Source organism: Esox lucius, chromosome 10, assembly GCF_011004845.1.
Source record: "Esox lucius isolate fEsoLuc1 chromosome 10, fEsoLuc1.pri, whole genome shotgun sequence".
In the NCBI taxonomy this organism is placed as follows: domain Eukaryota; kingdom Metazoa; phylum Chordata; class Actinopteri; order Esociformes; family Esocidae; genus Esox; species Esox lucius.
The window spans coordinates 15,189,178-15,211,659 of NC_047578.1; the positions used below are offsets into that span (position 1 = coordinate 15,189,178).

The 22,482-nt window shown below is 42.6% G+C and overlaps 1 protein-coding gene across 1 annotated transcript in view; it reads left to right on the top strand.

Annotated features, from left to right (window-relative positions):
• The window catches only part of trappc9 (trafficking protein particle complex 9), a 221,208-nt gene that overhangs the window by 7,042 nt on the left and 191,684 nt on the right, over positions 1–22,482 (top strand). The window contains 6 exon segments of the mRNA XM_034294766.1: positions 1,586–1,731; positions 2,805–2,936; positions 7,224–7,345; positions 9,109–9,234; positions 11,752–11,968; positions 15,226–15,369. Coding sequence (XP_034150657.1) covers positions 1,586–1,731; positions 2,805–2,936; positions 7,224–7,345; positions 9,109–9,234; positions 11,752–11,968; positions 15,226–15,369 — 887 coding nt within the window.

Genomic DNA, 22,482 nt, shown 5'->3' on the forward strand with positions numbered 1-22,482 from the left:
TGTTACAAGTAAAACCATGCCTGTTTATTTTCTTGTTCAAAAATCTTTTTTTTTGTTTGTTCTTTTTGGTTTATCTTGGTTACTTTATTTGTCTTTCTCCTTTTTTTTCCTTTCATACTGTCCTGTGAGTTTATTGTTGGGTGTGAAAAGGTGAGAGGCTGTAAGACACATCACTTTAGTTGAAGGGATAGGTGAAGATTTTTGTAATGAGGCCCTTTATCAACTTCCCCGCTAGATTCACTTGTGGATACCATTGCTATATCTTTGTCTGATATGAAGGAAGTTGGAGGCAGGTTTGCAAGAATAACTTGGCATAAAGTCTATGCTAGTGTGTGATATCTGTCCCTAATAACGTTCACTTGTTGCTCCCACAATAGCTAGCAGTTGTGCATATGCTGCATTATAACTTCAAATGGTATCCACACAATCTGCATTGAGAAGTAGATGTGGGCCTTATTGTTAAAATCACAAACTATCCTACTAACCCCATCCCAGTTCCATCAGCTTCAGCCCCGTTCCTTCATGAGACTCTGTCCTGGTCCTTCCCCTTACCTTAGTGCTCTAGTGCATGGGTTAAAACTTAGATCCAAACTCATTACTCCTCAACTTTGGATGAAATAAAATCATAGTAAATATGAAAGTAATGAAGGAGACGGTAGTTTGGACATGCTGAATATGTCCCACAATCTGTTACTTGGACTTGTGAAAGCTGGTTGACTTGAACATTGAAGCTGTTCTATCTATTTTGTTCCGTACTCATGAACGTTTGTCTTGCTAGTCTTTCAGGAACTTGATTGGGAATGGTTAAGTGTCACCTGACCCCAACTTGCCTACTCTTACTCTATTAAAGCATCACATATTCAATAACATAGATCTAATATCTTTTTATCTGTCTACAGATATTATTAATTGAGGCATGGTTCTTCTTTAGCTTACCTTACTATTGCTTTTTAATAACAAATTACTTTGAATATGCTGCTAAGCAGCCCGTAATACATAAAGCCGATTCTTTCATTTCACAAACTAGGCTAATAATTTCAGACATAAGCCCAAATCTTTATTCTAAAACGGAACAATTATATAATAAGAACCCCATTTAGTCTCGTCTATGTAACACAGTCAAAGGTGCTTTTGACACTTGACCTTCCAAGTATCTCTTGTTCCAGTAAAGAGTAATAGACACAGAGGTCTTGCACACGTCCCCTTTTCTTCGTCAGAACTATACACTGTGACTGTCTTCTTCAATCAATGTGTATTCTTTATGTGCAAGACTTCAGTCTCAGAGTCGTTGTGGTTCTTTTTTTACCCACCCCTCTTTCCTTTGCTTGTGCTGATCCACCTCACACACTGTAACTGATAAGGTTAATTCAATCACGTGTCATATCTGCTGGCGTCTGACCGGACCTTGGTAAGATAAGCCATTTTGGTCAAAGATATTTGTTTTGGAAACCATACGTTTGAAAGAGTTGGCGAGGCAGCGAAATATCATCTTTTTTCAAAAAGACACAACAAAAAAACTAATTGGATGAATGGGTACCTGCAGCACTGTTTGATGTTTTTCTCCCTCTTTCCGCACCTCCTTTAGGCACTATAAGAAGCGTTGCCAGGGCCGTATGAGGAAGCACGTGGGGGACCTGTGTTTGCAGGCGGGCATGTTACAGGATGCCCTCGTCCACTATCACATGGCTGTGGAGCTACTCCGCTCCGTCAACGACTTCCTGTGGCTTGGGGGTAAGACTGGGCTCCTCCTCTGCCTGCACGTCTCTCAAATCTCCCAAAGCAGGGCGTGGCAGAGTAGTCTAGTGGTCACGTGTGCTGGTAAACAGAAGGCTGCTTGTTCTCATCCACTGTCCCTAAATTGTTCCCAAGTTGTTGCTGCAAAAAATTGTTCCCAAGTTGTTTGGTAAAATAATCATTAAAAAGCAGGATTGCACTCAGATTCTTCTATTCAAGGTTTGCACCTCCTCACTTCATTGCTCCATGGTCACTAACGTTCTATTCATTAATTTCACGTCTTTGTGATCAGTGTTGCCAGATGGGTGGGTTTCCTGCACAGTTGTGCTATTTTTAATGACAGTTTGTGGTCACAAATTGGCTTGTGCAGGTTGATGTATGGATGGGGTTGTATAGAAAAAGTTGCGTAAGCGTGTTTTCTTTTTGTGCAGTTTGCCGGTGATTTTGCGGTTTACAGTCAATGAAATCTTGCAAACCTGTTCGTTTTTGGGCTTACAATGAACTGATAATTCTATTTAATGCTTCCTCAGTGGGAGCTGATGATGATTTGGTAGAACGTGGATTACTAAGGCTTGAAAACCTGATAGCATGTAATTTGTAGCTAAAGCTTTTATCACGATTTTGATGCAATCAGATTATTTTAGATGCTGTGTTAATAAGGTAGGAAATATTGAGATTTATATCTAACGTTAGCATCACTAGCTATTCTTGATGGAATTTGCTAGCTAAAGACAACATCTGTCATATAAGTTTATTTGAAATGATGATGATGATTGAAATGTTTTCGACTAAATATTAGCCTGATGATCATCAGTCCCAAAAGGAACATTGAAATCAATGTTGTGATGTAGCGTGCAGTCTATGAATAATAAAGCTGTTTCAAATAACCAGCTCCTCGCTACAACGTCCAAGGATATGATGCTACCACAAGGCAGCAGCGACCTCCTCCCAAGTCCAGTAGCTCTGCCAGAGGACGCTTGGCCACACTTGTCGTACGGAATGCACTTCAGTTGATGCCATTCTTAATGGCCTTCTTATTTACTGATATCCCTTGTGTCTTGGTTGTCCAGCTGCACTGGAGGGTTTGTGTTCGGCCTCTGTCATCTTCCACTACCCCGGGGGAACGGCGGGGAAGGCTGCCGGGCGTAATCCCAGCGCGGCCCAGGGCCAGGCAGCCGACGCAGGGAAGAGACACCGGCCAGGTAAGCAACACACCTCTCTCTCTCTCTATCCAAATCCCTGAATGGGACCCATATACTCAGGTTAGGAACCACCTGACCAGTAACCAAAAGCGTGCTAGGTTATATCCCTGAGCCTGCATGGTAAAAAATATATAGTTCTGTCCCTGATCAAGGTATTTAACTCCAATTGCGCCCTGGGTAGTTGCTGTTAATGAGAATGTGTTGTATGTCAATGTACCCGGTTAAACAAGGGTCAACTAAGAAGAAAAATATCTTCACAGGTTTGGACCATCATTTGGATTTGAACCAGTGCTGTAGCGTTTTTGTAATAAATATTAGCAATAATACATCTTCATGTACTTTCTGAAGGAGAAGATTTTATTACATAACATTTTGGAATATATTTTAGCCTATTCTGGGCTTTAAATGAACGGTTGTCAGCTTGTCCAGGATAATAATAAAAAGTGTCAGTGTCAGACAAATGTTTAGACTGGGCTTGTTGGAATTGTTAAGTGATATAAATCCCTATTTAGCACCAATTACAGAGATTGCTTTAGCTAAACAAATTCAGTTTCTAGCTCTGAGAGTAACATTTTTTGTGATTAGATCTGTGTTTGGTGTGTCTGTCTGGGATTTTACCAATTTGCATTCTTAAACATCAAATTCTGAGAGACTGACATGGTTAACGTAATCAGAACTGTAAAAAAACTGAAAAGGAACCAGGTAAGCCTAGTTCAACCAACCCGCAATTAAAAGTGATAAATGTTATTGCCCTCACTAGATTCAAACCCGGGTCTCCCATGTGAGTGGCAGTGTGTGTAACCACTACACCCCAGTGCTATATGTTTGCTGAGTTTTGGTTTAGGCTCTTAATATTAGATTATTTCTTCACGCATTAACATTATGCCAAGTTTGAATTTTTCGCTAGACACCATTAAGCATTGTGTTAAACTGACTAAAGATTCTTGTTAAGTTTAATTCCATCACAAATGGCATCTATGAAATGTATGGCTGTTGCCACTGGTTGTTTTAACAGCTTATTAGCCAGCATTCTACTTACTAGTATCTACTTACTACTTGGAATAATCATAAGTATTGAGCAGTTGCTAGCATGACTGAATATGAACTTTACCCTGCCAAAGCTATTTCATAGCACAAAAACCTTTTTCTTTCATTCATGAATGACATTGATGCAGTGACTATCAATATAGGTGATGATAACAGATTTTTTTGTGAAAAGACAAGAGAAGCATGGAAACCTTTGCTTTTTTACTGCCCAAGGGGTTTTGATCTAACCTTTATTAATCCCAGAAATAATGCACGGATACGTACTTCGAAAATCCACCAGAAATATTCTCAATATAAATTGTTTCATTTTTGGCTTTCTAGAACATAGCTACTGAAGGTTTTAGCCAGCTACGTTTTTGTCTGTCCTGACCCAAAAAGCATGCACGGGTGCGTACTTTAATAATGCACCAGAAATAGTCTCAATATAACCGTGAACAGTTTTATTTTAGGCTTACTATAACGCAGCTACCAACGATTGTAGCCAGCAAAGTTTTTATCTATCCGGAACAAATCCTACTGCATAATTTGCTTTGACTGTGACGAGATTCAAATGTGGGACCTATTGGTTGCATGTCCGCATTTGTAACCACTATGCTATTTAGCAAGAGTCAGTTGGTCGGGAAAGAGAAGTTAAATATATATATTAGCCCTACGCAGGAGAATCTTTCCTAAAGTTAGACTTAATCCTGTGTTTCTGACATTGTTTTGATTGTGAGCTTCATGGTATTTCAATCACAAAATGCCTAGTTATAAGGGAAAGATAGAATGTAATTTATTTCCAAAATGGTCAAAAGTGTTTACCTGGGTTCAATTTTATACAGATGGAGATATGTACTGCTCATTGTTGCAGACACTAAGTTGGTCAAAAATAGTTGAAAGAGTTTTGGACTCCTATTTTCTGCTATTGGAAAAATCTGAACCACTTGTCCCAAGTCCAAAGGACAAGTGACCAGAAAAGTTAATGTCAAACCCTGATGTGGTAGTAATGCAACCATAGGTTTGCTCAGCCTAGCTACTTCCATTGTTTTGTGCATTGGACAACTGTACCTGAGAAGGCCCTCATGACCTTACCTGTTGGTTTAGAAAAGTCATATCATTTCCCATCACCCGTATCTCTTGCCAACAATTTTAAGAAATATAACATTAACCCTGAAATAACCACGTTTTGCATGTACATACATATACTTACATTTGCGATTATGAAGTGACCTCAGTAACCAGTTATATTCGGATTGGAGTGTCACAAGGGACCGCCTGAAAAGAGGCTTGTTTGGGGACTAACATCGCTTTGAATAACTAACTGCATTCTGTGAACTGCATTCTTTCTTTCTTTCTGTTCGTCTGTCTGTCTCTCTCTCTCTTTCTCTGTGTGTGTGTCTGTCTGTCTGTGTGTGTCTGTCTGTCTGTGTCTGTCTGTCTGTGTGTGTGTGTCTGTCTGTCTGTGTGTGTGTGTCTGTCTGTCTGTGTGTGTCTGTCTCTGTCTGTCTGTTTCTGTATGTTTGTTTGTCTGTGTGTGTGTGTGTGTGTGTCTGTTTGTTACTGTAGGGGCACAGGAGGTACTCATAGATCCAGGTATGGTATTCCACTAATCGGCCGTCGCCTCATTGCTCTACTCATAGTGTTTGACTGATCTGGCTGTCTGTGTCGCTTAACATTTGTGGTTTGGTTTTATGCTTTTTCTAACTACTGTCACTAGCCTGGTGCCAGATCTATTAGTGCAATCAACTATGGCCAGACAACACATACAGATCTGTGACCAGGCTAACAACCTGTCGCATAATATATGATTCCCACATTTGATTGTTTTCACCACTTCTAAATCAAAACTGTTGTTTTTCCCACCTCTTCATGCAGATATTGTATTCCTTGCTATTCTTGTCTGCATTGGTTACTAGATGTGTTGGTTCAGTTGATTATGCTTGAATGCTAACCATTTATTTTTGTCTGTGAGTAGTTACCACTTAGAATCATAAGTGACATCTACTGTGTACATTATGTCCCACATAAAGGAAGAACCACAGAGAAATGACTGTCCCATCCAAATTACTCTGAGTAATTCAGACATCCACCAGAAGGTGGTAATGTTGTTAAGGAAATCACAGCACTCCATAAGCCTTATTTTATTCTCTAGGTGGAACTTCTAACTGTTCTGATATATATTTTGTTTCAGTTTGATATGTTGCAGAAATTAAAGCTTTTCTTTTTAGGTACTGGTGTGGTTTTTACTTAACCATTGAACCCAAGATGTGTGTCTGTGGTTCTGTTGAATATGTAACATGGTGTGCATTTTGTCTAACACTTCATCGTTAATAATAAATGTCTATAGCAATTAACAGACACTATGACATCGCTTAATCTTATATTTTTAAATAGATATGGGACGGTCCAAGGAGTCGAACCCAGTTTCCTAGAGCTGCAAACGATTAGATCTACCAACCATGCTAAGTAGGACTGTGTATCGGAGGATTTCATTCAAAGGAACTTACATTTTTAATATGTCAGTGTGATCCCGGAGTGTTCTTATGATTCCCATGTAATGCTGTGTCATTGCCACATCGCCACCATGCCGTTGCTACGGACCCAGCTAGCGCCGTTGCTAGGCGATGTGCTCTCACTACCACATTTTATATTCTAATCAGATGGCTCCATGAGATACTCCTCGCACACAATCGTTTTAGAAACATTTAAATTCAAACATTTCAAATTACCGAGCGTTGCATGATGAAAATCGCAGCTGCATCATATGATCCCCCCCCCCCATCAGATAACGGAATTTCTGTTCTGCGGGGAATTTCAGTGTACTGCTTGTGTTTGTTCATGCAAAGACAACAGTTACTAGACTGTTTATGCAACCGAATCGATGAACACTAACACCCATCCTTCCAAACACGTTTTTATGCTTTTTCTAAGTTAATTATATCTTAACATTGACCTTAAAATGAAGTTCACTAACGGATAGCTTGATGTGTGAAGTGTTTTGTGCATGTCAAAGTGTATGCCATGCATGTCGATTTTAAGCGCTGTCTTGATACAGTTTGGTAGTGCTTAAAATGCCTGTCAGCAATACAATTCCATGTGCATGCTCAGGTAGGCTATTCACACAGTTTGTCTGCTAGTCTTTCCATTGTCAATGTGGCCAAATGTAGGTCAAATTGTTTTTCTCTCTCTCCCTCCCCTATTTTTGTAAAAAAAAAAATCTCCCTTTCTATCCGCTCTTCATGTCCCCTCTTTTTCTCTTAGGTGCTCTAACAACCAATGGGATCAGTGCAGACACCAGCAGTGAGATTGGCCGGGCCAAGAACTGCCTGAGCCCTGAGGACATCATAGAGAAATACAAGGAGGCCATCTCTTACTATGGGAAGGTATGAGTGAATGGAGTAGTTCACAAATCTTTCAATCACTGACCTAATTTTTCCCTTGTAGTTTGTTGGAGGGGCTATGAACATTTTAATTGTTCTCCAATTTTCTCTATAATCAAACGAAACATAAAAACACTTTTATTGCCTACCAGCACATAAATACACAGACCACTAAAATAAGTCTGATTGTTCTCAGTGGTTCTCCCCCAAAAATACAGATTTTATGAGCACCAGATGAGTGCATTGAGAGAAAAATATAAAGACACTTTTATTAGGTCAATATGAAATCTAGTTTGTTTTCATGTACATGCTAGCCCCTTAAAACTAAAATAATTAAAATAATTTAATGAATAATTTAAATGAAAGAAAATACATTGTTCCTTCCAAACAAAATAAAAAATTCCTTGTACTAAAATAGTTCCTTGTATTAAAATTATATCCTAAGGGAAAACACCCTTGAAAAGGACTCACGTGAAACGTTTATGCTGACTTGAAATTAATTATAAACAAATCAAATGAATAAGCATGTAATCTTAATTTGATGTGCTTTTTGCTGGTATGTTTCCGACACCTAATAGTTATAAGAAATCAGGCTGTTATGGACACAAAGGGGAGTCTGACTCTGTAGAAACTACCTAAACAACTGTCTGCTGAGTGCGTCTAGCTTTATTTAGGTGCAAGGTTTCAAAGTAATAAAAAAGACAATAACAACCGCCTACAGACACTGCTGAGTAGGTATATATCATTTATGTGCAACCATTCTCCACTATCAAGTCTGTTGTTGTCACTATCCCCACCAAAGGACTGTGGTTGACTAGGTATCAGTGGGTGTCAGTTGTCCTATGGAGCAGACGGGCTTTATGTGATGCTAGCGCAGCTGATCACAGGCGAACGCATCTTCGAGTGCATTCAGAAGATCAAGCCCGCGTTGAGTCAGATTATCTATAACCCTGTCAATTGCAATTTAACACACAAAGTCAAAACATCGCTGCCATCAAGGCTATAGATAATGACACTGTTAATCAATCACTGATAACTATACCTAATGTATAATGCTGGTATACCTCAGTGTTGCTGAAAGAAGAGGCTAACATTTAATGTCTAGGGGTGTTACAGCTGGCCTCCTGAAGCTCTGTAGTGTTTTATCTTCTCTAGTGTAATTGGCTTCTTGCTCTGACCTCCCTTGGCCCTTTTACCTCTAACTGGTTCACTTGAAATTAAATTACATTGTAACACGACACGGCGGGCATTCCAATATTAATTGAATTTTAATAAGCAGACAATGGGGATGGATTGCTGTGTGCGTGTGTGCGCGTGTGTGCGTGCGAGATAGAGGGAAGCGTATGGATTTTGGGCAGCGCTATTTTACCTCAAGTATCAAGTGTCCATTTCCGTAGAACTACTCCTCTGGTAGAACTACTCCTCTGGTAGAACTACTCCTCTGGTAGAACTACTCCTCTGGTAGAACTACTCCTCTGGTAGAACTACCTCTCCGGTAGAACTGGGGCCTGTCATGGAAGGCCTATTTGGCACGACGTATCCATGATCGACCTCGCCACACAGACTTTAATCTGTAACCTCACGCTTCTGATGAAGGTGACCGTGGCTCAGGGAAAAAGAGATGGATGAAGGACTACATTAGTTCCAGTAATGACTGCGGCCGGGAGACGCCGGGCCTCGTTGGTTCCCCATTCTTCATTACACTGAACATTCATGGGCCTTGTCTGCCGTCCATTCACTCCCCCACCCCTCCGTCTTTCTCCCAGTATAAGAACGCAGGAGTGATAGAACTGGAGGCGTGTGTGAAGGCAGTCCGGGTTCTGGCCATTCAGAAGAGAGCCATGGAGGCCTCGGAGTTCCTCCAGAATGCTGTGTACATCAACCTGGGACAGGTAAGGACTCACCGACGTGTGAGAAAACAATGTTCTATTTGGAACCCGCAGGCATTCGCCTAGTCCAGTCCCATGCTTGGGAATCACTCCCTTTATTCTGTAAACAGAGCTTGGTCAGATCACGTCTTGGCCTCCCATGGAGAGCGATGTTGACCACCAGGTCTAATGGACGTTCTGGGGGTCCTGTACTTCAGCGCTGGTTAATGATGTGCTTCTGTGTCAGAGCAAGGCCTGTCTAGCCATGGTGCTGAGAGGCTTCTCTATTCAGGGCCACAGACTGTGCATGACTAGGGCCAGACCAGATGATTTGGTGGTCAGGCGAAATGCGCCCATCACAGAAGAGCCACTCTGGCCCCTAGTTATCGTCTAAAGATTAGATCCTAGGTAACTCCTGGGGCCTATTAACAGTGCATACATGTTTTTTTCAAAATTCAGCCGTTCAAGGAGATTATAGGATTTTAGGATTGCTTGCAACAAACCGTTAAAGCATTTTATTTATTTTTATTGATAAGTAATTTTTTTAATTGCCACCTTATTATGTGCTTGTGAACAGCAGCTACAACCCTGGTGGAAAATGCCTACGGGTCACGTTTAATAAAGCGCAATGTTAAACCATAGAGAGTGCTAAACACTGACAGGGCATTTTGCAACATTGATTGTCCTTATGAAGCATTTAAAAGTAAATGCTACTGCTTACGCTTCCATAGAGAAGACGTATTGTTGTTCCATATGTGTTTGTGTTCTTCCTGCCGGCTCTGATATTATAAAAGCTAGAATTTCACAGTTATATTGCACTGCAATGCTGCAGCCCTCCCATTCTACCTTATATCTTACATAGCTTACCAGTCTATTTACTTAGGAACATGCCTTTCTATCGACTGAGCGATTGATAACCGATAGCCTCATATTCATTTTTGCAGCAGGCATAAACCAGTCTTCTCAGTATGGGAGAGCAATTGGATGATTTAAGCTTATAGCATGGTAGAAAGCTTTCCAATACCCTCCCCCCTGTACTTGGAATTAGCACAAACATTTTTTTACAGTGGAATTGGAATTTGGGAACTGTCATCGTTTTAACCCTTTGTTTTCACCACAAATCCCAGAAGCGTACACCTGCTTTTTTGTACTCCTTTTACCTCCCTTTTCCTATTTATTCCCAATTTGGCCATATTTGGCCATTCCCAATTACTGACCTGTCTCATCTCGGCAACTACAATCTAATTAGAGTCAACACTCACGATGGCACATTCACTCACCTGACAACCTCACTTAGCATCGCAGGTGCCAGAGCTCTCGGAAGGGAGCTGCTAAAGCGCGGTGATCACAAAATCCATGCAGACCACGCCTCCCTGCTCTCAGCCGTGACCTGCCAGCACAGTTCACAGGTCACGGCTTCTCAACTTTAGTCCGTGGTGGTCAGCTTGGTGATGAGAGAGAGCCTCTTTGAGCCTATTTTGACTACAGAAATTGTGACAAAAAATATTGAAATAACATTTACATAATTTCCTACTTGTCAATTAAATCTCCTGTTGACTGCAAAGAGAAACACTTGCTTCGCCAGAGGTACACTATAAGGTGCAACACATGAGTGTACAGTGTTTTGGCCTGACCGCAGACTGGAAGGGGTATGAAATCACAGGCCATGTTGTTTGGTAACTAAAGTGGCAACAAGTCTCCTTCATGAAAATGAAAGTATTGTAGTGTAAAAATGCTCTTTGACTGCTTTACTACCTACTGTAGGAGGCCCAATTAATATATATATATATATACTTTTTTTTATTTTTTTAAACGGAAGTGCTTTTGTTTTATGTGGTTGTCTTAAATGTTTGGTCTGTTGCAATTTTTTTGGAAAGATTTGAAATTTCAATGTTACATATCTTTGAATAAAAGAAAAGATATTGTTAAAGTAAAATTGAGCTGGAAAGGTGGGAACTCTTTCTTTAAGCCGTACCCTTAACCCTAACTTCCCCTTTAATTTGCTCTGGATAAGAGCTTCTGCTAAATTACGAAAATGTCAAATGTAATCCCATTCGACAGGAACAATCCAGGTAGATCACTTTTGGAAAATCCTCCCCAGGGGATCTGCCTGCCAAAACACAGGAAAGCTCTACTGACATGTGCAAGGAGACTGCCAATGGAGTCCGCTGTGTTTAGGCAGACAGATAGTCAGACATTGTGCTCTGCTCTCTAGGAGTGTGTCTATCTGGAAGGGAAATCTCAATTGTGTCCCAGACCTTTGTGACACATTGTCACCTGTCCACCCCCTGAGCAGTGACAGTTCATTCTCATAACCTTTCCAAAGATTTGTTTTATACATCCAATATAACTTTACCAGAGATTTGTTTGAGGTGTGGGGATTTGACATTTTTTTTGGTCAAGGATTATTACTTGCATGCTGATCAGCTTTTTCAGTGGTCATGGTCATGATTTGAAACACGGTGTCTCTGTGTGATTTTAATTTTGATCAATCCGCTTAATGACCGACTGTTTGATCTCCCCTGTCCTCTGTTCCCTCAGCTGTCAGAGGAGGAGAAGATCCAGCGCTACAGCATCCTCTCTGAGCTCTACTACCTGATCGGTTTCCACCGCAAGTCGGCCTTCTTCAAGCGCGTGGCGGCCATGCAGTGTGTGGCCCCCACCATCCCAGAGCCCGGCTGGAGGGCCTGCTACAAGCTGCTGCTGGAGACCCTGCCCGGATACAGCCTCTCCTTGGACCCCAAAGACTTCAGCAAAGGTAGGAGACTCGTTAATTCGCCACGGCCGTGTGAATTCGCTAGTCGTTTGTTCTATTTATTGTTTAGTCTACCCTTTTGAATGAAACAGCGTTTTGTGTGTACTACTGCTAATCCCTTATGCCCATTTAAGGTATGGAAATCTTGATTTTCCACCCCTAACCGTGTGGATACATGCCCGCGCGCATGCTACCCTGTCTCAGTACAGAGAGAAAGAGGGACTGAACAGCCTTGCATTGGCCTGACCCGAGCGTTATTTCAAGGATCTTCAAGAGCGCTTCTCCAAGGTCATATGTATTCACAGCACAACTTTGCTCCAAGAGACACACACAATTGATGCGAGACCTGCCCTCACCCAGGCTTTTATAAACTGCCAGGCGACATACGCGCACTCAGGCTCTCTCAAGTTCCTCCGGATAAGCTGCTGTACAATGCATGGCACTCGACCCTCACCCCGCACAGCCCACTCCAGCGCCAAGGATCGGAGCGTAGAGTAAACTCTTTGATGACAGAGAAACTAAAGAGTGATCCTCCTTCAAAGGACTTACTTTAGAAGAGTTCTTTTTTTTATTTTTTGTCAAGGAGAGAGACGTTGTTGTTGACCTGACTTAACAAGGGGAATAGAGCATTCGACTGTGTAGTGAAATGATAGCTGGTGGAGCTGAGAAATGTGTTTGTTCCTCCGTACGTTCTTTTAGAATTCGGAAAAAGGCAGGGAGAAAACAATAGAATATAATGAAATGTCCTTGTAGATATTGTAAGGGTCTGGGCGACCTCTACTAAAGCCTGCACTGGCTCGATGTTCTCAGTCGCAAACAAGGCCAAAGGATGTTTTATAAAAAAAATTCACTGCCAGAACACTGTTCACTTTATTAGGAAGAAATTAGAGCGATAGAAAGAGTAAACCGAGCAAAGTTTTTCACACAGCAGGATATACAAGGCAATTAAGCCTAAACTAGCTGCCATTGGCAAACCTTTGCATGTGCATGGCTTCCAATGGAGGTTGCTAATTAGTTTAAAGAAGCTAACCTGGAATCGGAGATAGCATCAAAGACGCCTTCCAGGTGTCCAGTAGAAGGCTGGTTTTCATCATTTAGAAAATGCTATCTTATTAAAAAGGCTAGTTTTCGCTAACTGAAGTAGTCCAGCAATGTCCTGACTCTCGCTTCCCTTTGAAGCCATCTCTCATCGACTTAAACAGTTGAGTATATCTAGATGGCACACTTTTTTTTCTCTGGTCTAAATATATCAAATCCCAATGCCCCAGGGCTGTGAAGTTGACATTGCCATGTGTTGCGTGCCATTTTGGGACATGAAACGGCTCTCCTGACTTTCTGGGGTACATTTCCCATCTGGCCCTCACGTTGGTTGATGACCATGCCGTAGATGACCACGAAGCGACAAAGCAATTGGAGAACTTAAAGAAGAATTGGTTCGTTGGTATGTTTGTCGTGGTGGTTTATTTGTCCCTTTTATCAGTTCTCCATGCGGCATTAAGTTTCTGTTTTATGGGCTGGCATCTGAGAGCCCCGGCCAAGGGAGAGGTGTCAGGTGAGAGTTTATCCAACTGTAAGGAGGAGAGCTGGCCTTGGCCCCGGTGTAGGAGGCTAGTCAGAGAGGAGATCGGGCTCAATAGTGCTTTTCAAAAGGGCTTGTTGGCTGGCAGAGTGGTGGAGAAATGGAGGAGCAAATGGTTTTTTTAATTGGCTAGGGAACCCTTTCACTACTCTCCTCTATTACCAGGGTGAAAGTATTGTCTCTCTCTTTCTGTCACGCATTCCCACACACACACACACACACACACACACACACATTCTCACTTTCCTTCTCCCATGTGCTCTTTCAATCTCTTTTCTCTGTTGTCTCACTATGTTGGTCACTCTTTTTGTGAAGTATAATTCCCCTTTCTCTATTTGAAGGAAAAAGGGTTTCAGTGGGTACAAATGATCACAAAGGCCTTCAGCTGCAATGCTTCCAATGTCCGCTGCACCCTTCGTGTTTAAACGATGTTGGGAGGAGATAAAGGGTACGGTGCCTTTCGATGCTCGCAGTGTGTAACGGAGGTGTAAGTGCGGGTGCACCAAGAACCGTTGTCGTGGTGGTGTTAATTGGATTTCCAGACACCTTGAATAATGCTTCGGAAATACCACAGAAGAAGACATTGAGCTAGAGGGGGTTTTGCACACCTTTTAGCAATTAGGTATTGAATACAGAGATTGTGGGTAGCATGGCCTATTGATTCAGAAAGAGAGGGGGATGGTGAGAGCCATAGCGAAACAGAAAAAGAGAGAGATTGACAGCCAGAGTAAAAGCCTTTCCTCTCCAGATAAGCGGCGCAGCTTCATGTGATCACATGCAGACAGACAGGTGGATGTTGCTATATATAGACTGCTTAGTGGGCGTAGCGGCTTCATGTGATCACATGCAGACAGACAGGTGGATGTTGCTATATATAGACTGCTTAGTGGGCGTAGCGGCTTCATGTGATCACACGCAGACAGACAGGTGGATGTTGCTATATATAGACTGCTTAGTGGGCGTAGCGGCTTCATGTGATCACATGCAGACAGACAGGTGGATGTTGCTATATATAGACTGCTTAGTGGGCGTAGCGGCTTCACCGCATTGGCGGAGGTGGAAGAGGAGAAAATAGCGTAGCAAAGATTTGCATTATTAGTATTTTTTCAGATGACTGCGACAGGGTTATTTCTTTCTGAATAATAGGCCACAGAAGAGGTAACACTAATAATGGGCAAGCGTGTTGGTCTGGATGTCTGAGCTGCGCAGGCCCTGTGTGGTTTTAGGGAACAATACCTTTCTCTTCACCTCAGAGTGTTTTGGTTCTTGGCCTCCCTCCTTTCTCTCACACTCCTCTTCTGGACCGTGTCGGGTAACGCCGTGCCCCACTGGTGGCGCCCCCAGAGCATCACTGTCAACCTAGCAGACTATTAAGATGTCTTCTGGTGATGTGTCTTCCTACCTGCTGCAAACAAAGCGCAAATGATTTTGCCTGAGTTTCTGCCACAGTGCGTGGCTCCCTGTCTCACATGTTGTCCTGGGTGTGAGAATGCTCTGAGCATTGCTCCCTTTTTCTTGTCTTGTTGGTTGGAAATTCCAGATGCAATTTCTTGCTGTTGCGCCCCAAAGCACGGCATTTACCCCTCAAACCATCTCTATGGGTTTTTCCGGGCCAGTTAAATCAATGCAATTGCCTTCAAATGGGACACTAATAAATGGTTGCTGCTCTGTTCTCCCCTAGGTGCCCACCGCGGATGGGCGGCAGTGCAGATGCGTCTTCTCCATGAGCTGGTGTACGCGTCCCGACGTATGGGTAACCCCGGCCTGTCTGTACGACACCTCTCCTTCCTGCTCCAGACCATGCTGGACTTCCTCTCAGACCAAGGTCAGCCCACATAGGCAACAACACACACACCCACACACATACATACGTTAGCTCTCCAAAACGTTTGCTCAGAGAGCTACACAAACCCACCTTCTCCGGTTTCTTCTGGAGGGCTGTCTTTTCACAATATCAACTCGCGCATTTAGTCTCAATAGATTAGAGAAATACTGGATAGTAAGAAAGTGGAATAAAATTGCTACTTAAAATAAAGGCAAAAACAGGAAATGCCTGACTGGGATTAACTGATATAACCCTGTCAGTTTTGACAGTTGCTTTCATACTACTGATATTCTGAATTCATCCCTGAAGTCATCCCTGGCCACAGTCGTACATTCATCCCCTGGTTGAGCCTACATTGTGTCTCCAAGTGTAATGGTGTGTGAGGCTCAGCCAAGCCTGCCACCGCCATCGCCTGGTTCACACCGAGCTTTGACCTGAAATCCTCTGGACTCAGTAGATAGGTGTTCATCAGAGAGAGAGGGAGAGAGAGAGCGATGCCTCACTGACCTCACTATGGAGACCAGTATAATCCTCACCTAGAGAAGGGAAAGGAGGGAGCATGAAGTGTTCACCTTGGCCAGCAGTAACAGCAGCGGTGAAGGAGTGTCGACAGGCAGAGGGAGGGCACATTCCTGTTCACTAAGCATCCCCAGTTTGTAACCTTTCTGAAGTAACTGCCCACCGTGGGGGTGCTGTCTTTTTATTAAATGCAAGGCGAGATGTGACGACTGCTTTCCAGCCGTGATCCGCAACACCTCGACCTTGCACACGAATATTAGGATGTCAATACAGTGTGTGTTCTGCAGTCACTACCGAAGTCTGAAGTAACCACTACCGATAACAAAGGGTTCCTTCTTCCAACTCAATTTGCAGCAAGGCTGAGGCAATGCTTATAGGCACCCCACAGCAAATCACCAACTCTTACAGCATCTGCCCTTGATGGCCACATCATTCCACTCAGTCATCACCAATCTATGTATGTAAAATATTATTATTATTGTTATTTAAGGATACTACAGTAGCTGTAGTATAGAATTCTATAGAATACTACAGTTTCCAACAAAATGCTATAGAGTTCAATCGTTTTCTTTTACGCTGAAATCCTGTCAGCCAATTTTCATGTTAGTTTCCTAATGCCGCTCAATCAGAATGAGGCTCAGCGAAATTAATTACAAAAGTATATATTTTTTCTTCAAATAAACACACACAGTGATTTAGTTGACATAAAGTGATTAAAATAAATTGTAAAGACTGCATGGGGGCTTTAACAGCTTAAAACCTCCGGTTCTCACGGAGTTCCTGAATGGTTGATTTGGCTTTGATGCTCAGTGAAATTGTCCATGCACAAATCTCTCCTCTGAAATGTGGCTGCCCGCCCTCTCTCCTCACCCCGGCTCTCTCCTTCGCCTTTGCTCCCCCTTCTTCCTCTTTCTCACCCCCCCGCGAGTTTCCTCCTCTCCCTCTTTCTCCCACCACCTATTGCTGTCTGTCTGCAGTGTGGTGATGTCACCCACGGTGCAGGGCTATTCCAGGTCGTCTTCTCCCAGCATGCAGTTGTGGGGAGTGGCCCCTCGCTGGGTTTCTGGGGAAGTATTGTAGCACACAGTAGCACAGCTCATCATAGGGGAGCGGTGTGTGTCTCTCTCACCCCAGGATCAACAGCCTTTTCCTTTAAAGACAAATTCCTGACTGTGTTTCAGCCATGGAATGGATGGACGCCTGTTATTTGGCTGGGTCAAAAACTGACTGATGAGGATAGAAGAACATTCTATATTTAACCTATTATAAGTTTCATACGGCCAAACTACCACTGGTACAGGCTTTTCTTATGTATGTCACAATGCAGAGTGCTTGGAAACTGCTCTTTGCTCTAGTATAACAGCCTTACGCAATCAACCCTGTGGTGCCTTTTTGCCATTATAAACTGATTTCCAATGCGGAAAAAATAAAATAAAGGTACTTTATAGTCATACCTGTTGTGTACAGTCTCATACCCCTGAGCTATGGGCCAATCCACATTCAGTATTGGAATCACCTGGTTTACAATAATCAATACTGGCGCTGCCCCTGTGGTTTGGTGAAGATGGGGGCAGTTCTTAAATGTCCTCTGTAAGACCCGTGGTTCACAGCACAGTGTGTGAATGATGGTAAACACACAGTTCTAGTCCTAAAAGCCCCCCCCCCCCCCGCCCGATTTATCCTTTAATCACTGTGCTGTTGGTCATTAGTCCTCCTATTTAATGTCACAGAAGCAGCAGCTCCAGGGGAAAGGACATGCTGGGGCTTTGAATCCCCAGGCCGGGCCCATGAATCCCCAGGCCGAGCCCATTCAAAGGTCTGAGGTAGTAGTGCCTTTTCAAGTCCCCGTCGGTGACATTAAAAAACACAGCTCAAATGTTTTATTTAAGCTGGACTCTTTGTAGCTGCGGAGGGAGTGATGATAACTGCTTAATGTCTGGCTTAATGTCTCTGCCACTGCCTTGGGAGGGAGAGAGCAAGGGAGGAAGGGAGAGAAAAAGGGAGGCGGGTCAGAAGAAGGTGATCACACTAAGCTAATTAACGGTACCTCCATATTCCCCCGCCTTGCCGAGGGATGAGGTGGAGAGAGCAAGCGGCAGCCGCCCTCTTGCATCTTGTGACATCATGGGACTGCATGGGAGGGGGTGTCGGAGGGAAAGAGGGGTAGAATGGAAGGGAGTAATGGAGATTGAGTTAGTAGGAGAATGGTTTGATAAGGGTGTGGGGTTTGTTCAGACGTATTAGAGAAAGGAGTCTCTAATCAATATTTTACTAGTCGGCTGTGTTGTGGCTCGGAAACTAGGCTTCAGCCCAAAAGGTTGCAGGCTCTTATCTCTATTGAGTGGGAGAAGGGGTTGTAAAACCTTTCTTGCTTTTTATGAAATCTATTTTTAGCATGGTTTATAAAATGAGTATTATTGGCTGAAGCTTATTAGGGCAGAAATATCAAGTTGGAACTCTTTCTGGTTGACTGTTTATCCCTTCATGGCAGCAGAACTGGCCTAATAGCGCTTCATCCATTGGCTCTGTTCTGCTTGGTGACACATGAATCGTCATCCTATTTAATCGTATGAGGTGAACATTTTGTCAACGAATGTCTTCATATATTCCCAATATTCACACTAACAAGCCACAGTTTGGATATCTGTGAACATGATCTGGACAATAAGGTGTCCATATGTCCCAGAAACCTTAGAATCTCTCAGTATTCATTTGTACAAGTGTGTTTCTGCTCTTTCTTGCATAACCAGTGTAATTTGCACGTTCCTATCCCCCTGTGAAAGGGTGAGCGGTATGGCGCCTTAAACCCAGTCTGGTTTGGAGGCAATTTAATCTGCTTAAGAGTTTGAAATCTATCAGTAATACCTTTCCATTAAATGGTGTCACTGCAAAGTATTTTCAGTCAGTAATGTCTTAGAAATAACTTTTCTGGAATAGGTTTTGGCCCTAGGATCATTTTCTGTGATTAGTACTGTGAATCAAATTTGAAGACATTTATTTTTCTCTTCTCTTGTGGTATCAGCTGTTGTCACAACACTTATACAGATACCCAGCCTGGAAACACCAAAGAGCAAGCAAAGACAAGACATGATCCACAGTGGAAAGACTCCCTAGTCAGGTGGAAACCTAGGAAGAGACTTGGAGAGGGACGGATTCTGTGGGGTGGTCAGCCCTCTTCTTGCTGTGCTTGCTGAGATAAGAGTACATTCGCTTTTTGGACCAAATCAATATTTTTGCATGTTCAGACTACCTGTGGGTGAATAAATACAGGTAGGCCGAATCTATTGGCAAAACCCAGATCAGCTGCACAGCAAGGTGGGCAAAGCACATGGATGTCCAGGTGGGCTGTGACGGTGAGTTTGGACAGGGTTGGCTTGGAGTCGTCAGGCCAGGTACTCCTTACCGTGTGGCCCTAGGACTCAGGTCCTCCTAAAATACAACAGGATAATAGAGAATTTAGAGGGTTCATTCCTTAGATCAAAAAGAATGCTTCAGCATAGAATTCAGGCTGACCCTAGGAGAGGCTAGGACCTGGCGTAATAGCTAGGAGGCTTCACCACAGTAAATAACAGTGATTGACTTTACATGTGAGTTCCTGGGTGCTTTATTTTGAAGCAGAGCGCAACAATATACTGGGAACACTGTACATCTAATGGAGTGTCCCAGTCATTTTGACTCGCTACTGGTGTCTCTCCAGGACACCCCCCCCCCCCAAAGAAGGAAGCCACTCACTACATCTCAGACCACTGGAGACATGTTTCGCACATCTGTTTTCTAGCACAATTGTCTGCTTAACTGTGTAGAAGAATTGGATTTGTTTTGGTTTGTTTTGCTCATATACAGTAATGGCATTGCAGTAGATTTTTTGTTTTTGCTTGAAAACAACCCTGCACTGAAAATGAAAGAAATAGTAAATGTTAATGTTCAGAATTAATTTGAGCTTTCATTTTAGTTGGTGTTCTGTCAGCACTTTCCGTCACATCAACCACGGCAGGGCAATCCATCTTCAGTGACAGTTGGCTGAATCAGATGCTTTTTTATTGAGTTTTGCTATTGTCTGAAGGTATTTGAAGTCCAACTCTACTCTCCATATTTTCTCTTAGTCAGTTGAAAGTCCTCACAAAGGATGTTGAAACATTCACAAATCCCCAGGGGGCCTCTACAGTCCCACGCTGTAGGCTACAGATTTGTGCCCTGCAGGGAGATGAGAGTTTCTCTTCCAAATGAGCTGGGTCCCTGTGTATTGCGATATTGTGATGTCAGTGTCTTTTGGGATGTTTAAACTGTTGGGTTGGAAGTATGAAGGAGAAATGATGAGCCACCCTGGGATTGGTTTGAACTTTTTTCACTTGTTGATTCAATGTACTGTCAGCAAAACCTACATTTTAAGTGTTCCTAAAAAGATAAAAAACTTTGAGGTTTAATTAAAGTTCTGTGTTTTTGTGTGTGAAAAGACAAAAAGAAAACAATCTTTTATTGTTCCATCTCTGGAAAGTTGACTGATCTCTGTATTACTGAGCCCAGTAAATGCCAGGATGTATCGACTGTTCTCTCTACCTGGGCATTCATTACTCAGTTTGTCTAGTAAAGTGGAGGAGGCACCATTTAATTTATTTATAGGCCTGTCAGTTCTGCTTCTGGCCTCTGCCCAGTTTTGCGGTGATACTGTTAAGATGGAAAAATGTCTATTACACTGTAATTTGCATCTGTCTGACTGCATTAATGAATGTGTATTTTTTTGTGTGCGCTAAATAAAAGTCCAAAGTGTCCTATAACTTGTAGTTATTTATCTCATTCCCATACTGACCGACTAGTTGGTATGAAACATGTTTCATTTCTAGTTTTTGTGTAGTGACCTTCTGCTTTTGAAACTCTCAAAGTGGAAGTGAGTCAAGTACGTTTCCCACAGGAATTTAACTGGTTGAAAAGCAGCTGTATTTTGGGGTGTAAATGTTGTTGATAAAAAAAAATGTAGTTGAGGGAAAAGGCTGGAAAGGCCTGTGGTAGTCAAATAGAGCGGTTTTTTTTATTTTGTAGTCGGCTCTTCAGAGGTGGTGTTTACCTCACATCATCCCAAAATGAGAATCAATATGGTATTTCCCTTCAACTCTTCCTGTTTCTGTTGTGTGAGGACATTACTTGGGGTCCAGAAATTCAGTTGACAGATCACTATGCATATTTCGGAATTATTTTAAATTGTCCAAGGACAGAGAGGCTGGCCGAGAGAGAGAGAGTGACCGGTTGACTGACTGGCTGAGAGATGGATGGACAGGCTGGCTGACTGATGGACAGACAGGCTGGGAGGCTGATGGACGGACAGACAGACACTCTGACAGACGGTTAGGCAGACAGACAAACAGGCAGACAGGCTGGCAGAGAGACGGACAAACAGGCAGACATGCTGGCAGAGAGACGGACAAACAGAGAGACTGGCTGGCAGAGACAGACAAACAGGCCAATGGACAGGCTGGCAGAGAGACGGACAAACAGACAGACAGGCTGGCTCAGGTACACACATGAAAGGTAGTCTCCCAAGGCCGTAACTACAAATTGCCCCATGCTTCATATGAGGCCAGCAGGCAGGTAAACCGTGACCGCTGAGATGGAGATGCGCTGTCAGCAACAATCTTTAAAGCCATTCCTTTATACCCCCACCCTGTTTTATATGCTGCATGCACCATTTCATCTTTAGTTAAACCATTAGCACAAAGTCACTTCCAACCACTGCAAACACAACAGTAAATGTGACTCAGGTTCAAATGAACTGAGGACGTTGGTCGAGTTCCCCGGTCGGTTGCAGCGCTTCTGGATCGTTTCCTGTTAAAATTCCAGTGCACATCCCGATCTCTGAACGGATCACCTTTTACGCCCTGAAGAAGCTCCTCCTCCCTATTCAGCTGACTGGGACTAAGAAAACAAAAGCGGTATATTATATTTCATGATTAATAAGGGACCGTTGTACTATGAACTTAAGCTTGTGGCCTTAAAAATAAGCAGACCTTAGTGATTTGTTACTATTTTTACTATGACATTGAATACCATACCTTAATTGAAGAAAATGTATTTGACCTGCATTAAAACTTGATTTATGATATTTCACTCTATTTCCTACTCTCCATGGTTGAGGATGGCTGTTAGAGCCTATTGATCCTGGCATTGTTGTTGAAACAGACAGGCTGTTCTGATTTTCTGGCTGTGGCAAGCAGCTGTAGGAGAAATGGTTGTGATTTCCCGGGTGTTAAAACAATCACATTGAATGCTCAATTTGTGTTTATGTGAGAAAACATGCACCGAATAGTGTTACCATCTAAAGCTCAGAAATATTCCCAATGACTTAAAAATGAATAGAAAAATGTAGACTGTAGCTGGTGAATGAAAACAAGACGTCTCTAGTATGTTATCTAGGGGGAGATTGTTGTATTTCAATTTGTATATATTTTTCTTAGCATTTTTCTGAACTACTCGCACTTATGTCCAACACCAAACTCAGTAATTGTTGAAGCATTCATTCATGCAATTCACCAATATTCCACATGGGGGAGAACTTCCATGTGTAGCATTATTATGTAGTCAGCATTTCCATTTTTAACCCGT